We start from the raw sequence: 17,647 nt of genomic DNA, 5'->3' as shown, positions 1-17,647 counted from the left end.
ATGGACAAGAGTGGTCAGATCTGAAACAGGGAAACTAGTCAGGAGACTACTTAGTGATCTGGACAAGGGACAGCGACAGCAAAACAGGTGTGTTCCCGTGGAATGCAACATGCTCAGGTAAACCATTCCCTGCATGGTAATCAGCACGCAGACAGGAGAAACAAGAGTCACTAAACACTCCTGATGGAGATGTTGCAGCCTGGGCTCTGGTTTCTGGGAAACAGGAGGCTTCTCACCCCCACAGCTGCTCCTGAGAGACTCCTGCATCTCCTGGGATGGCAGGTAGGGGGTCTGGACGGCTCTGTGGGAGGTACAGAACGGGAGCGCTGCGTGGGGACGCTCTGCAGAGACCTCAGGTTGGGTGTCACAGGGAGACAGAAGTGGGTCCAAGAATTACTCAGGAGCCAGAAACAGGAAGACGTTATGTATTAGGTGGAAAAAGGAGGAGGGGAGGTGACTGAAGGGAAGAGTGTCAAAGTGACAGTCCTGTTCACAATTACACCCAGACCTGCAGCGGCAATCCAACGGGCTCTTTACTAACTATTCTAATGGAAGGAGTGACACGTGGGCACCCAAAGGAGCAACCTTTCCCAGAGGAGTGGGGAGGTCTGGGGCGGCCATGTGCAATGTGGTCTTGGAACAGTACAGTGGAGAACCTGGGTGCAGGAGGGGCGTGGTGGTACAGGAGAACCGCCTGGAGCTCCCACATGAAAAGCCCTAGTTATCAGGATCCACGTTTGAAAGATCAGTCATAACATTTACAGACGTGATCTCAGCAAACTGCACTAGGAATCAAAAAATATTTAAAACATGGATATAATAAATATAAAAGGATAACTGTCAAATCTTTAACCCTAAATTGGCAAAGGGCAGGCGGTGGAAGGGTAAGAATTGGGGTTTTTTTTGCCACTGTCTTAGAGATAATTAATCTATTTAACTTGAGTCATTTTTACTGCCAACAACTTTTGAACAGAAAGAAATGTCCAAGAACTACCTATTTCATACTAAGTACCTACTGAGCACATCGTGCACAAAACCCCAAGTCCCTGAATCACATGTTCTCGTGTAGCAGGGGCCACTGTAACTTATGTCGATTTTCACTTTTAAATGGAGAAAATTCACCTCACTAAGTTAAATTAATTACTCAGCATCATACAACTAGCATGATACAGTGATCTAACAGGCAATCTAAAACTGTTTACACAATATCATCCAAATATTTCTTTATCAACATCATGGATGCCAAATGAAAAGGAGAAAATCTCTGTCCAAAAGCTAAACTGATTCAAAATTATCTTAATAGACTAGAGGTTATTTCAGAGTCTAGGAGAACTGCTAAGGAATCCAGCAGAAGCTTAAGAGCTCAAGTGGCCCTCATTTGAAGAGTCTTGTGTGCACTGAGTGGCAACTACAAAGGGGAGTGAGCAATCCAGTCCTCACAAGGGAAGGCCACGCAGAACCCTGCCAGGCCGAGTGTCGAAGCGGTTCCAGTCACGCACTGCGATGAAGGCTCCTCTCTAATTCAGTCTGGGCTTCCCCCAGGGGCCTCAAATTCTGAGGCAAAAAAATCCACACATGAAAAGTCCCTGTGTCTAATGCAAACAAAATCATAAAGAAGACAAAGTCAATTTAAATTCTAAGGCAAAAATCAAATACATAAAAACATCAGAAAATGCAACCTAATCATAAATTTGAAAGAAAGGTAGGTGCGTAATATTTGTGAGAGGGAGGTTAAAGTAAGCACATGCGTATATAAATAAGGCACTTCTTCTTAGACTCCGCCTTAATCTGCTCACATTGCCAGCACAAAGCACCAAGACTGGGTGGCCAAGATCAAGGGGGGTAGACAGGGTTTCTGGAGAGGGCTTTCTTCCCAGCATGTAGATGCAGCCTTCTCATTGTCCTCACATGACCTCTCCTTGTTGTATGCCGGGACAGAAAGGGCTCAAGAGCTCTTTGGTATCTATCTCTTCTTATAAAGGCATTGATCCTGTAGGATCAGGGCCCTACCCTATGACTCCATTTCACCTTCATTTTTCCTTAGAGGCCCTATATCCAAATACAGCCACACTGGGAGTTATAGCTTCAAGCTCTGAATGTTGGGAGACACAAACGTTCAGTCCATATGACAGAAAGTTACCCTAAGATTTGCAGACATCCAGAACCCCACCAACATACCCCAGGTCGCGTTTTCAGGGTAAGAAAATGTGCTGCTTACACTAGTGTCAGTCACAGGCTGGGGTGTCGGGAGCTGAACTGCGTATCTCCAAATGTGAGCAGTCTGATCTCCAGAAGCTGAAGAGAGAAATTGGGGAAAAATTACCCAAAGTGCATGCCATATGTAAAAAGTACCTTTTGCAGGCTCTGAGCATCATCAGACTTGTGTAACTTAGTGACCATTATTCACTACCTGAAGTATATTCACTCAAGTAGTTATTTCTGAAACCACATAAGGCTACCGAGAATAAGGTAAAGGCACAAAATTAAGATAATTACTTATAAAAATGTTCCCTTTTTCATTTTAGTGTGGAAAGCTGTGAGGGTTCAGAGAATATTTACAAATAGGTTTTATTCTCCAAATACTGAAGTAAATTGAAATCCAGTTATAATCTCACTTGTGCCTACAATAGTTTCTGAGGTTATTTCAGAAAAGTGAATAATACACAAATGAATGGTCCTACCACTCAACACTGATGGACCTCATGATCTGCCAGGCACCCATAAGTACGGAGACCTCACCAGCCAAATCTCCAAGGTGATGCCTGAACTTTAGAACAGAAAGGCGGAGGACAGATGAAAGCCCAGAAAGGTCGCAGGAGTGCCAGTCGTCTCCGCCCACCCTCACAAGAGCACCTGCTGAGTCCCACTTTGTCTTTGGTTGAATCCCACCTCGTCTTTGTGGCTGCAGAGCTTACCCCAGGAAGTGACCATGTGCAGATGGTGGTACTTTTCTCAAGTATTAAATGCCTGACTTGCCAATCTCTCTTTGAATTCGCATCATGACCAAACGCCCATCTTGCACTCCTCTCTCTAGCCCACTACTATATCTGTTTCAGTTTCTGTCAGCTCCCGTCTGAGTTGTCCGTTGATTTCAACCCCTCCTTTCCAATCTCTGGTTGTCACTAGTCTCCCTCCATCTTCCCTCTTCCCAATCACACAACGAACGGTTGACTTAATAAAGTTTAAACTCCTCACCTACCTTATTCCCAAAATGTTTTTTCAGGTATCAACTAGCTACTGTGGTCAGGCCTATGACTCTCAAACTGACTTGTCCATTGTATTCCACTCACATGTAAAAGCACCCGATTAGAACTGCTTTTGTCCTTTATCCCAGGGTCAGCAAAATTTTGCCCACAGGCCAAATCCAGGCAGCTGCCCATTTTGTAAATAAAGTTTACTGCACACAGCCATGTCCACTCATCTGTACATGTCTCTGCCGCTTTCCCACTAATACAGAGCTGAGTAGTTATGACACAGAGCCCGTGGTCCTCAAAGATGAAAACATTTACTTCTAGTCCTTTACAGACAAAGCCTGCTGACCTCTGGTCCATCCAAGCACTTGTCCTTCACGATTACTCTGTGTCCCAAAACATCGACAGTAGACTACAGCTACTGGACGTTTAATAGGAAAACTTCTCAGTAAAATAATGAAATACCTTCATTATTTAAAGCCATTATATAAAATATGACAAACCCAAGCTACCACAGTTTAGGAGAACTACCTAGAAAAGAATAAGAACACAGGCTCTGCAGATTGCTGTGACTTGGAACTACTAGTTTCTCATTTCTGTATTTGAGGTGCACGCAGAATTGGGAACTCAGCAGGAATAATGGGCCTCAGAAAACTGAGTCACAATCTGCTGAGAATCTTCATGGCACAAGCAGGGAAAAGTGGGCGAACATGAAGTCTTCATAAAAAGTCTCCAAGAAGAACCAAGAACAATGTTAATCTCACAAAAAAGGTAAAGCTCATGTAATTCACCATCCACTCTGGTTAAACAAAGTACTACTCAATGTATTTTTTTCCTTATGTCTTACATGATTCATAAAACGTCTGCTAAAAACCATCTAACTTTTGTACAAGACATGGATAATCCTGACGCTACTGATAAGAGAATGATTAAAGCTGTTTTAAGAGTATCAATAACTTTGTTCAATAAAGAAAATAAATCAACATACCAGTGAGAGCCAATTGGTCTGATGGATGGAATTTTATAGAATTTACTGCAAAACAAAAATATTACACAAACAGATTTAAAAGAAAACAGCATCAATACCTATTATAGCTACAGCATGTATTGCAAAGTTAAATTTAAATCCTAAAAGAACTATGGTAGTTCAATATTAGATCCTCCTATTCCGTTAAACTGTAAATAAATAAGTACATTACAGAGAACTGAGATACAATAAAAATACTCAATATCAGCTATCAAACTGCTAAAGTGCAGTACACACACAAGAGAATATTAACAATCCACTTCTTTTTTTCCATAGGGAAGGCATCGAGAGTTAGAGATAATCTGCAGAGTGCGGTGTGGGCCCAAGTGGCCCTCGGCCATGCCCTCCTTCCCAGCTCTCAGAACCCTGTTGTCCAGTCCCCCGGGGAAGCCAGCCCTCACACCCACACCTGAAAAGAGATGCGGGGCCCATAAATGGAATGTAAGGAAGTTTTAACAGACTTCAACAGGTTTTCTCTTTTAGTGAGAATTCCATTAGCCATGCCATTAGAATTGTTTTCTAATGAACTAAAAAATGCTAAAAGATGCTGTTTTACTGTTAACACTAGACAACAGGTAACTGTGGGAGAAGCTGGTGGAACACTGAACTGTGATGCTTAGACCATCACACACTCCTGATAGACAAATAGTATGAATGCCCCCAATTTCAGTAAGGCCCACTGCTGGAGAGAACGTGGAGGAGCCAGAACTTGACTGCACTGCTGGTGCAACAGAAGCAAAGGGAGGGAGCACACGCTCTGGGGACTGTTTGGAGGTATCTGCTCATGCTGACCACCATGAACTGGCCCACTTGGAGGCACACACCACACAACATGACCACACATGTGAGCATCCTGGGCCCCACGGGTGGGACTGAACAAGAGCTCATTGCACGTCAGCCCCCTTCCACGCTCACCTTCACCTCCTCAGTCCGGCAGTAAACAGGCTCGGTTTCTTGACAAGTTGGTAGATGGGGACACCCCTAACTCTAGAAACAAAAGGCAGATGCCACCTAGAAGTTTGTCTACAAGGGTTCAGAGGTAGCAAGGGCTGGTAAGGGGCAGTAAGCCAGGGACCACCTGACAGAACACTGGATATTATGCATTCCAAATGGAAGGACCCACAAAGGGAGCGGGGACAAGAGTGGGTGAAATCTGGTCAGAACGCCTGGGTACACAGGGTACACAGAAAAGGCAGGGAAGAGCTGCTGTGTTAACTATGGCACTAAGGGCCGGCAAGGGCCTGGGACAGACAGTGCCCTGCCTTGGGCCTCAATATGGAAAAGTGACTCTCTAGAGTGAATACATAATTTTTTAATAAATAACACACATATTTCCATTTCAAAACTATCTACGTATGCCTTTCTGTGCAACACTAAACAGAACACAGACAACTCCTACCTGATGTTGTTTAGGGAGCTGAGCTTTCCCTTTGTGAAACCCACACTTACAGGCACAGTATCTGTCTGTCTAGGAGAATGCCTCACTGTCCCAACACCAACTCAGCAACCTCCCGTCTGGAGACCGGTTGATGCCATGCACTCACCTGACCCCATGTGGCCCGTGTACTTGACAAGGCACCTCCCTGTCTCGATGCTCCACAGCAAAGCCGTGTGATCTACAAAGTAAAACAAACAAGGAACTGAGCCACTGCTAGCTACATGGTCGTTTCAATCAAAGAGTAAGATAAATATTCTAAAAATGAGAAGTTATATTACCATGACTCTGATTACACTACTCTGTAATTCAACTCTTCCAAAAAGATGGAAGAAGCTGGTGACTTGTCTAAGGTCATTTATGGGCAAGTGGAAAACCGGGGTCCTGGGATCCTGGTTCACTGCTACACTGACTATACCTCACTGGAGACTTAAATACAAAGCTCATTTACAACCTAGGTTCATTTTTGTTGTGTGTGAAATATTAAAACTTTCGGAACAACCTATGATATTCAAATGCAAATAGCATCCAAATACAGTTCCAAATTATTTGATATTTAATAAATATTCCTTTAGACCTTTCCACTTAAGGGCATGACAAAAAGATAAAAAGTAGACCTAATAGGAAAATCTGAACAGTAAATACCAATTACCCAAATGAGATGTCAGAGACATAAGAAAAGGATCTTTCTATTCTTCTTTATTGGTTATAATTTCCATAAAAAATTCTGGGTTGCTCAGATACAAATAGTTTTAAACAAGAGAAAAAAATGTCTTCATTATTCTAACTAGTTTTACATTTTCTATTTCCATGTGAAAAGGCAGAATCTAGTAAGTAACTTGTCACACCTGGAAAAGTTATTTCCAACAAGTAAACACTATTTTTAATTTTAGCAATTTTTATCTGAGGGGTATTAATTGGCTTTCAAAAAAATGCCCCTTCTTAGTGAGGAAACATGGGTCTCTCTTAACACCCACCCTGTGAGTCCCACAGGCAAACTCAGGGCGGCAGCGACATCACTCCCCTAGATCCTAGGACAGCAGCCCCCTTCAGACACCGCATAGCACTTTCCTCAGCCACACCTCACAGGTGGGAAAAATGTGAAATCTAGACGTACAGTTAGCTATGAATAACAAGGAAGCCAATAAAAAAAATACATTTAAACGACATTCTACCTTCCGCTGCCTCTAAAAGTGATTCCTTAGCACAGCTGGCTATGTCCCATGGAGACAGACATGGCATCATACCCACAAGCTTCAGAAGACCTGACAGGAGCATCTGAACTAAGCGCTAAGTCAAGGGTGAGTGCTTCGTCTGAATGCTGCTCAGCCACATCTGCTCCCAGGCTCATTCTGCTATCTACACAGGAAGGTCAGTCATTCAAACCAGCTGTTCTGCAGTATGTGTGACAAGTGGCGGGGTGAGCTTTGGACTCACCAGCAGATGCGGTCCCCAGGACAATGGGTTGTGTTCTCGCCACACTGACATCCCAGATGCCATCCCTGTGGCCAATGTATTCCTTCACAAGCTGGCACACGGCCCTCGACGTGGTGGCCTTAAAGCTGGAGACAATCTAAAATTGTGATAGGAAGGAGACAATTTGCTGAGCAAATATTTTTAAGTTAAAAAAAAATCTTAAAAATGCATAAATCGTTAAATAGAATATTTAAAACGTTAAAGGAACACAACATAAGTACAAACAGTGGAACTCATCTGGCTGGATTCCACAAAACAAGAATGAAGTCCTTACTAAGGCCCCAGAAGACCATCCCCCACTAAAGTCCCCTACTTCCAATAAGCATGTCCTATAATGGAAGAAAAGCCTATTTGTGTGTTGCAAGTTACTCTTCTAAAAATCCAAATCATAAGACAAAATTTCCAAATACTGGAAGGTATACCCCAAACTTTTAACACTAATCACTTTCCTTACTGCGGACTTTTGTTTTTCTTTTTGCTTTTGATAACCAATACCAACCACCTGTTATTAAGAGGAAAACAACCCAAGGTGGGAAGAAAGCAAAAGGTGGCCCTTCTGAACAGAAGTCTGTCCAGACAGCTCAGGGCACTGATAGCAGCCCAGTGCAAGCAACACACAGTCTAATGGGAACAGACCCAAACACCACACAGGCCACAGGATGGTGTGGGACCATCTAGTATGACACTCACAGCAAACAACTCTCTCTTTCCTTATAAAGAAAGTAGAAAGTATCTGAGAAAGACACAAATTAAACACAAGAACTCTTCAGAGTCTGAATTTTAAACTGTTCTCAGATGTAAGAATGGCTTTGTAGTTTTCAAGTAAGTCAGAATAATGTAGATTAATCAGAAGACTAAAACTGGCCCTGGCTGGTGTTGCTCAGTGGATTGAGTGACAGCCTGCAAACCAAAGGGTTGCAGGTTCGATTCCTAGTCAAAGGATCTGCCTGGGTTGTGGGCCAGGTCCCCAGTGGGGTTGCTTGAGAGGCAACCACACACTAATGTTTCTCTTCCTTTTTTCTTACTCCTTCCCCTTTATCTAAAAATAAATAATAAAATATTTTTTTAAAAAAAGACTAAAACTGTAGAATCAGGTGAAAAAGAAAAAAATCAGTGGCATTAGACATCTGTTTTAAACTCTGATTTAGCAAAGTCCTGAAAAGGTGTCTCAGTCCATTCTTAGTGGAAACACAACCCACTGTTTCATGAACTCAGGTGTGAGCACCAAGTTCTTCCTGACACAGTAGGCAACTGAACAAATGTGTGAAGAGACCCACTGTCACCAACGCTGCAGACAAGTTCCATCTGACTCAGCTTAAACAAACATGGAATTACAAAAGGATCTGAACAACCCCAAACCCATCATCATCACCGTCTTCTTCTTTCTGAGAGTTTGTATCACGGTTAACCTACATGACTGTCCCTCCACATGGAAACATGCTGTTGCTGCACAGGTGCCTTTCATGTGTTAAATAATGTAACATTTAGAAAGAAGGAAGTTCAAAAACACACACAGCCTACCCCCACCGTAAGTGGTAGCAAGTTTAATTTTCCAAGTCTGCCATTTCTCACACAGATTGTATGATTATGAGACATGAACTACTAGAGGTCACATCCATCACTGACACCCGGGAACAGTAAGGACTGAGGAGCACTAACTCACAAAAACCACATTTCTGGTGGAATTTTGAAAGATGGTAATAGGCAGTTCATGAACATTAACACATTGCTCAAGGTACTGGTTCCTAATGCCCGTTACATGGTGACCACTTCTTAACCCTTTTTGTTCTTAAAAGTGCTGCCTTAGCCACAATTCCAAGGAGCCCCCATGAACTACCCAGAGGGAACGTTCACGACTGAAAAGCAGCAGAATGAAGCAATGAGTGGACACTTACACCTGCCATCCTATCATTTTAACTGAGGTATAATCTATACTACTTTACTACTTGAAATCCAATGTGTGAACATTTTCGTAAGTTTTTTTCAAGTGATTCACCAGTCAGACTCTGGTGCCTGCCTGCCTCCCTCCCAGGAGGCATTGGAGAAGGCCATCAGCCACCCAGGGAGGGCAGACCTCTCCTGGTTTGCTCAATGAACTTTGGTTTTCCTCTATGTCACCAACCATACTACCTACCTACCTGCTGAGTCAGGAAGAGGAATAAACTCAGATCACAGTATCTGCCTGCTGCACCGTACTAGCTCTACTACCCTGACATGCGTGGTACAAATCAGAATACATTCTGTTATCAAATCACTTCTCACATTTTCAAGTAATGTCACATATTTTCACTGTTATTAAGATGGGTACACACATTGTACACAATGCTATAAAGAACATTACTCATGTGCTTCTCGTAAGTTCAAATGAATTTCTAATATCCAAAATGACTGGGCTTTAAATATTTCTAATATGTTTTTTAAAGCAAAGTGTTATTGTACATATACCTTTACCCCAATCTTATTTTTTACTACTCATGGTAAGTGGTAATTTTATATAATCCTTTCTTCCTCTACTTCAGAAATTATCAGAAAATTAGGCATTCAAGACCTTACATTATAGCCCTGGCCGGTGTGGCTCAGTGGACTGAGTGCCAGCCTGCGAAATGAAAGGTAGCCAGTTCAATTCCTGGTCAGGGCACTTGCCTGGGTTGCGGGCCAGGTCCCCAACTGAGGGCATGAGAGAGGCAACCAATCAATGTTTCTCTGGCACATAAATGTTTCTTTCCCTCTCTTTCTCCCTCCCTTTACCTCTCTCTATAAATAAATAAAAGCTTTTTAAAAAGAAAAATACTACAAATGTCCCTATTTGCCTTGGAAACAGACCTTTACTTCCTGATTATACTTGGAAAATTAGAGAAGGTGAACTAAAATGTAGCTATAGCTCAGACCTTATTTTTCACTGCTTTATACCCACTTATTAACTTTCTCCAAATTCAGACTATCTATATCAAGCCAAGTAATAATACAAAATGTATTTTGCCTCAAAAAAGACATATTTAATGATGCATAATGTGTTAATCTCACAAGTATTAGTGTCTAGGTGTCTATACATGTAGTCACTTCACCATGATATTCCTTCTAAAAATTGAATTTTCCTAAACACGAGTTTATTTTATATCCTATCACACATTTCTAATTGAAAACTACACAACTCAGAGTACACATGGGCCCACCTTACATACCACATAGCTGGCCCGCGAGCCAGCGCCTTGCATACCTTGCTGGTGGAGGCCTTGTAAGTGGTCTTCAGCTTCTGAGAAAGCTGGCTGGTACTGTGACTGGCTGCCAAGACAGAGAATCGACAATCAGTAAAGTCATATGACCAAGAAGCCACAAACTTCAGAAGAGAGGGACTGCAAACATTAATGCAATTGTCCCCCAAAGCACATGGGAAAACAACACAACTGAGCCAGTTTGCCTGCCCATGCAAACATGGGACAGACAACAACAGGGCTGGAACAGGAGCCTGAGCTTCCAGGCGCCTCCCTCTTTCCTCCATGTCCACACCGAAATTAAGGATTCAAGTATCACTGACCACAAAAAATCAAGTGACTCATGTCCCACATTAAATTCCAAACTCCCTCCCCATGTATTCTGCAGGGCACCCTTCACAAGCATCCCCCTTACCTTTAGTTTTCAGTTGGCCCTTACTCAGCTCTGCCCCATCAATCACTTGTCCTTCCGCAGCTAAACGCTCATTAAGAGTCTCAATTTCTCTACGCACTGGAAATAAAAAAAATTTTTGAAAAGGTAAAGTATGTACTTTTTGTTTGAATATACCGACCGCTTCCAAAACTTGAGCACATAAAATATTACACGTTGGTATTTTCTAAACAAAGACATGAATAACATCCTATAAACAAGATCACAGTTTACTGAGTTCTCAAGAAAAACTCAAGACATCATTCCAAAAACAGGAACTCCAATTGCTCTCCCTACACAGAGAAGACATGATAGATACTATCAGGGTTCTCATCAAGCAGAGCTCTTGGATTTCAATTTAGTTCCTTTCCTTTCTACTTTATTCTATATATTAAAAACAAATCCTGATATTGTCCAAAAGTCAATGTAATATTTACAGTCTAGCTGAGAACACTGAAATCAAGAGAAAAAACATTAAAAAAAAAATAACCATTGTTGCATGGCACCTCAGGGCACCAAGTGAGGATTACATATAAAGATTAAAAACTGATGGAAAGTTATGAAAAATGAATAGAAGTAGAAGTGTATGGGAACAGAAAAGAATGAAGAGGAAGGACATTAGCCATAAAAAAGAGAATGAGTAGAGACTGTGGACAAAAGTGAACATGGCTATGCTTTGGACACATGCTGTTATCCCACTGTTATCCACCCTGTAGAGATGAGAAAAGAGGCCAGCTGGGGGAAGGGACTCATCCAAGGACATAGCCTACTGAGGCCATGATCTAGACCTTGCCTGGCCACAGATTCACCCAGCTCTAAGGGCATATGCCTACACTGCCTCCAGGCTTACACAAGATCTGTTCGGGCTATAGTGAGGTCAGTCATCTGGGCAAAAGTACAAATGGTATCAGTTAGAAAAAAGGCCAAGCACTAAAGGCTCTGAACAAATCCAGTCTGAGCAATTTCAACTCTATTTTACAGGCAGCAGGAAGCCATTGAACCTCTAGAAGTAGTCATCAGTAATCCTACAGTTTTTCTTAAACGAACTACACAAATTCATAGAACACAAGGCCTTAGATCACAATGGAAACTCAACAATACTCAGGTCCATAAACTGTTGACACTTAATTTAAAAACAAAAAACAAAAAAACCTTAAGTCAGATACAGTACATGGTACCTAATTTTTATTTTAGAAAAAGTTGCAATAATTTTGCCCTCTGTAAATTTTCAAGATGGACTTAACAAGGAAAACCCAGTATCAAAACATTAAATTTTCCAATAACAAAGTTTAAATGACATAGGATTACAATCTCTTCACTACTGGCCCAACTATATTCCTTAGTTATAGAGTGAAAACATGTAAATAATGCAAAAACCGTTTATTAGTATTTAATTTTTGGAAATCAACTTATAAGGCATGAAAAACCTAATTATAGTTAAACATTTTGTAAACACAAACCCTGTAAAGTAACAAAAACTGGAAAGTAATGGAGCAGTGAAAGCTCCATTACTGCTGGAGTAATGCAGCAGTAATAACGCAGGAGTAACGCAGCAGTAATAAAGGACCTGTCATTTCCTAACATTTCACAGCAAAGTATGACTTCACGTGGACTAAAATTGACAGAGCAAAAATAGAAGTAGATTAAGTTTATAAAAACTGTCACTACAGCCCTGGCCAGCTTGCTCAGTTGGTTGGAGCATCATCCCATACACCAAAATGTTGCAGGTTCGATCCCTGCTCAGGGCACATACTCATACCTAGGTTACGGGTTCAATCCCCAGTCGGGGCATGTATAAGAGGCAACCGATGTTTCTCTTTCTTTTTCTCTCTTCCCCCAGCCTTCCTCTCTCTCTAAAATCAATAAAATATACATACACACACACACACACACACACACACACACACACACACACATCCTCAGGTGAGAATAAAAAAAATTTTTAATAAGAAAATCACTAGAAGGAAAAAATGTAGCAAATGTTTTCCTTCGCAGGGTGAGATGGGTCAACAGGTGCAGTAACAGCAGATATCTTTACTTTGTATGCTGCCTGATTTTTTAAAGCAGTGGTTTTCATAACTGACCATTTAGTTGAGGAGTGCTGACCTCTTTTCCCTTACATTGTCAAATTAAAAAATGACAACGGCCAACACAACAGCTGCCCAGTGTGAATGAATCAAAATTACTTTTTTTTTGTCAGATTGGCAAAAAATATATTTTTTGGTGTGCCACAGAATTTTAATTAGTTTGTGTATGCTACGAGATGAAAAAGGTTGAAAATCACTGCTTTAAGGAAATGAAGGCATTGCTTCTAAAGTAAATATTTTTAATTACAGTTTATATTCAATACTATTTTGTATGTTTAGGTGAATAATTAAAAAAAAAAAAAAAAAAAAAACAACTACAGACAAGCCCTCACTGGTGTGGCTCAGTGGACTGAGCACTGGCCTGAGAAACAAAGGGTCATACATGGGTTTGATTCCCAGTCAGGGCACATGCCAGGGCTGCAGGCCAGGTCCCCAGTAGGGGGCACGTGAGAAGCAACCACACACTGATGTTTCTCTCCCTCTCTCCCTCCATTTCGCTCTGACTAAAAATAAATAAAATCTTTAAAATTAAAAAAAAAAAAACTACAGACAAGATGGCCTACTTCAAGGACCCAAAGACTTGAACCACATTCCCTGCACGTGTTTGTTTTATTCCCTTCTCTCATTGTCTCCTTCCCATCTAGCACCATTACAGCTATAGATATCTGCATTTTTAAGTTTCACCCTTTTATTATTATTTTAATATTCAAGAACTTCTGCATACAAGAGATGTAGTAAGAGTATCAGACTTGAAAAATGAAGATGTTGAAGAAATAGATGTGCTTTAAAACACTGTGGAAGAACTGTACTATAAGTAAATGAATCCAATAACTATGTAAATTACAAATAAACCTAAAAGTGAACCAAAGTGAAAAGAATAACTTACAGACAGTATCTTTCTATTGTAACCTGTTATTTAAAGGAATACTAGTGATTTGTTCTAAGTACAATGTAAAACCTGTTCCGAATTACTCCTCCTCAGTCCAGCTTGCCAAGAATTCAAATGTAACTGTGATACAGTGACCCTTCCCAGGTACACTGACAGGTTATGTGAGATCTTAGAATACACAGTGACATAGATAAGGTATGACAACTGAAATGGTAGATTCCTTTACATTGTTTACATTTCTATGCCCAGGCTTTTAGGGAAGGTGAGTTTTCTAAAAACCACGTAATGTCTTCCTACCTATCTCCATATTAATAAAGTAAAAGCTATTTATTAGTATTCGATTTTTGGAGTCATGACCCAGGCAGCCCATCCTTTCCACACACCCATAGGAGGGGATCAGAGGTGCACTAGGAGGACTGCCTGATGCTTACAAAGGAGGGAGGAAAGGCTTCAAGCAGAGGAATGTGGCAAGCTCTAGACACTGGGAATGCCAGCAAGAAGGTGGGAGCACTGTCTTCACTGCAAGTAACTGAAATCTGCCACAATCCAAACAAACAGGAAAAGATTCCTTCTCATACCTCCAGAAGGAATACAGCTCTGCCCATACGTGATTTTAGTCTGCGGTGCTATAAGATAATAACTTGTGTTATTCTAAGCCACTAAACTTAATATAGCAGCATAAAACAGGGCTTCTGGTCAAGGTGGAGGCACAGGTAAACATGACTCGCCTCCTGGCACAACCACAGCAAAAATTACAACTAAACTACAAAACAATTATTCCTCAGAACCGACAGAAAATCGAGCTGTATGGAAGTCTGACAAACAAGGAATTGAAGAAATCACATTCATTCAGGTGGGTAGTGGGGCGGAGACGTGGAAACACAGAATAGGTAGGTCCAATAGCCATTTGTAGTGGATTAAAATTGGGAGAGATATCTCCGGAGTGAGGGATCCCAGCACCACCCCAGATCACCCAGCCCAGGGTTCCAGTGCCAGGAAGATAAGTCCCCATAACTTCTGTTTGTAAAACCAATGGGGGTTGGGGCAGCAGAAGAAACAACAGGATGCTTAAAGGGCCCGCAATGGACTTAGGGCTTACTCAGATTCACTCCTGCTGGGCTCCAGCACCAGGGCAGCAGCTAGAAGAGAACCAGTGGCATTGGGGGGAAAAAATTGAAGTATATGACATTAGAGCGAGTGCCAGGGGACAGCTTTCTTCCAGACAAAACTCCAGAGGCCAGGCAGCAGCCATTGTTCCTTTCTGAGCCCTCCCCCACACAGAGACACAGAGCAGTAGCACAGTATCTGAGACTCCTATCAACCTGGTTTGCAAGGGATGCCCCACCCTGATGACTGCCTAAGGCCCCGCCCCATCCCACTTACAAGTACATTTTTCTACCTTAGGCCTACTACTAAGACAGGGAGTCAAAGCAGCTCTACCTAATACATAGAAACGAACACAGGGAGGCTGCCAAAATGAGAAGACAAAGAAATACAGCCCAAATCAAAGAACAGAACAAAACCCCAGAAAAAGAACTAAACAAAAAGGAGATAAGCTATCTATCAGATGCAGAGTTCAAAACACTAGTTATAAGGATGCACAAGGAACTCACTGGCTACACCCAGGCAGAAATGAAGGTTACACTAAGTCAAGGGTGTCAAACTCATTTTCACCAGGGGCCACATCAGCCTCCCAGTTGCATTCAAACAGCCGAATGTAATTTTAGGACTGTATATGTATATAACTACTCCTTAACAGTCAGGCAAGAGCTCAATGCTGCCACTGGGTAGAAACAAGGTGCCGGGCCAGATAAAACAAGGTGGAGGGCCAGATTCAGCCCATGGGCCTTGTGTTTGCCACCTGCGTACTAAATGAAATAAAAAAATTTAGAGAATCAACAGTGGAGAGGATGAAGCCAAGAATCAAATCGATGATTTGGGACATAAGGAAGAAACATTCAATCAGGACAGCAAGAAGAAAACAGAATCCAAAAAACTGAGGACAGTGTACGGAGACTCTGGGACAACTTCAAACGTACCAACATTCAAATCACAGGGGTGCTAGAAGGAGTAGAGAGGCAGCAAGAAATTGAAAACTTCTTTGAATAAATAATGAAAAAAAACTTCCCTAATTTGGTGAAGGAAATAGACATACAAGTCCAAGAAGCTCAGAGTCCCAAACAAGATGGACGCAAAGAAGATCACACCAAGACACATCATAATTAAAATGCCAAAGGTTAAAGATAAAGAGAGAATCTTAAAAAGAGAAAAGCAGAGAGTTACCTACAGGGGAGTTCCGATAAGACTGTCAGCTGATTTCTCAAAAGAAACTTTACAAGCTGGAAGGGACTGGCAAGAAGCATTAAAAGTGATGAAAAGCAAGGACCCACAATCTAGATTACTCTATCCAGCAAAGCTATCATTCAGAATGGAAAAGCAGATGAAGTGCTTCCCAGAAAAGATAAAGCTAAAGGAGTTCATCACCACAAACCATTCTTATATGAAATGTTAAAGGGACTTATTTAAGAAAAAGATGAAAACAATGAACATTAAAAAAGCAATAAATTCACAACTATCAACAATTAAATCCAAAAAACAAACTAAGCAAATAAGCAGAGCAGAAACAGAATCATAGATATGGAGATCATTTGGAGGGTTATCAGTTGAGAATGGGAAGGGGGAGACTGAGGGAAATGTACAGGGATTAAGATGTACAAATTGGTAGGTAGAGAATAGCCATGGGGATGTTAGGAACAGTACAGGAAATGGAGTAGTCAAAGAACTCAAGGAGGACATGAACTAAGGAGGGGGAGGAATTGCCAGAGGGAATGGAGGATGCTGGGTGGAGGGGAAAAAGGGGCAAAAGTTAGGACAACAGTAAAAGCATAACAAATAAAATACATTAAAAAAACAAATATAGTGGTGAATGTCCAAACATCAATATGACTAACAAAGATTTTGAAGTGAAAAGTTATAAAAGTATATTAAGACAGGAGATACTCACATTCTATGTTTTCAATATAAAGGTTTTCAAATTCTCTTTCTATTTGACCAAACAGTTCCAAAAGTGTACTGCGAACTGAGGAAGGCAGTTTAGAATCCTGCAGAAAAGGAAGATTTTGTTTAAAATGCATGAATGAATGAGACACTCTGACACCAAGTACCAATACACATTTTCAAAAGTGAATTTTCTTGCCCTGGCCAATGTGGCTCAGTTGGTTGGCGTGTCATCCTGTAAACTGAAAGGTCACGGATTCAATTCCCAGTCAAGGCACACGGTCCCCAGTTGGGGTGTACACGAGAGGCAGACCGATGTTTTCTCTGACATCGGTATTTCCCTCTCTCTCTCCCTCCCTCCCTTCCCCTCTCTCTTAAAAAAAAAAAAAATCAATAAGCATGTCCTCAGGTGAGAATTTTTTTTAAAAAGTCAGTCGTCTTAAGCTCATTTTATATCTTTACGTTTTATTTCCAATACGTAAAATACTTAAAGAACTTAAAGTTTCAAATTTCTATAGATAAAACTAAAATCAAATTGTATAAATGGTTACCTAGGATAATATGGGATTCAAGAATAAGCACTTCTCCAAAACAACATAATTTTTCTTTTTATAAGGGAGGAAATAAGCATACTTAATTTAAAAACTTCCAAATTTATAGAGAGAACATACAGTTCTCATAAATAAAATATTAGAAATAGCCTTTAAGTTCTATCATATAGTATTATAAATTAATTTTAATGTTATGTACTAATAGAAAATGTGCCTCACATAGTCCTCATGTCCACTGTTGCTTCAAGCAAAATATTTTCTATTACTCTATGTAATACCTAAAAGATTACTGAGAAGATAGAACAAAGAAAAATGTTCACCTATAAAAGCAAAACATGTGTCAGTTAAATGA

The 17,647-nt window shown here is 41.0% G+C and overlaps 1 protein-coding gene across 5 annotated transcripts in view; it reads right to left on the bottom strand.

Moving 5' to 3' along the window:
• WDR37 (WD repeat domain 37) overlaps nucleotides 1-17,647 on the bottom strand; it is a 60,245-nt gene that overhangs the window by 23,756 nt on the left and 18,842 nt on the right. For all 5 annotated transcript variants that reach the window (XM_024580733.4, XM_024580732.3, XM_024580736.3 and 2 more), the window contains exons 3-9: nucleotides 16,752-16,848; nucleotides 10,757-10,852; nucleotides 10,347-10,411; nucleotides 7,091-7,226; nucleotides 5,763-5,834; nucleotides 4,180-4,224; nucleotides 2,219-2,295 (exon numbers count right to left, since the gene is read on the bottom strand). In XM_024580733.4, the coding sequence (XP_024436501.1) occupies nucleotides 2,219-2,295; nucleotides 4,180-4,224; nucleotides 5,763-5,834; nucleotides 7,091-7,226; nucleotides 10,347-10,411; nucleotides 10,757-10,852; nucleotides 16,752-16,848 (588 nt within the window). The remainder of the gene's footprint in view (nucleotides 1-2,218; nucleotides 2,296-4,179; nucleotides 4,225-5,762; nucleotides 5,835-7,090; nucleotides 7,227-10,346; nucleotides 10,412-10,756; nucleotides 10,853-16,751; nucleotides 16,849-17,647) is intronic.

This window comes from Desmodus rotundus, chromosome 4, assembly GCF_022682495.2.
Source record: "Desmodus rotundus isolate HL8 chromosome 4, HLdesRot8A.1, whole genome shotgun sequence".
Lineage (NCBI taxonomy): Eukaryota > Metazoa > Chordata > Mammalia > Chiroptera > Phyllostomidae > Desmodus > Desmodus rotundus.
Note: the sequence above shows the minus strand (reverse complement) of the source record. Positions and strands in the feature narration are given on the sequence as shown.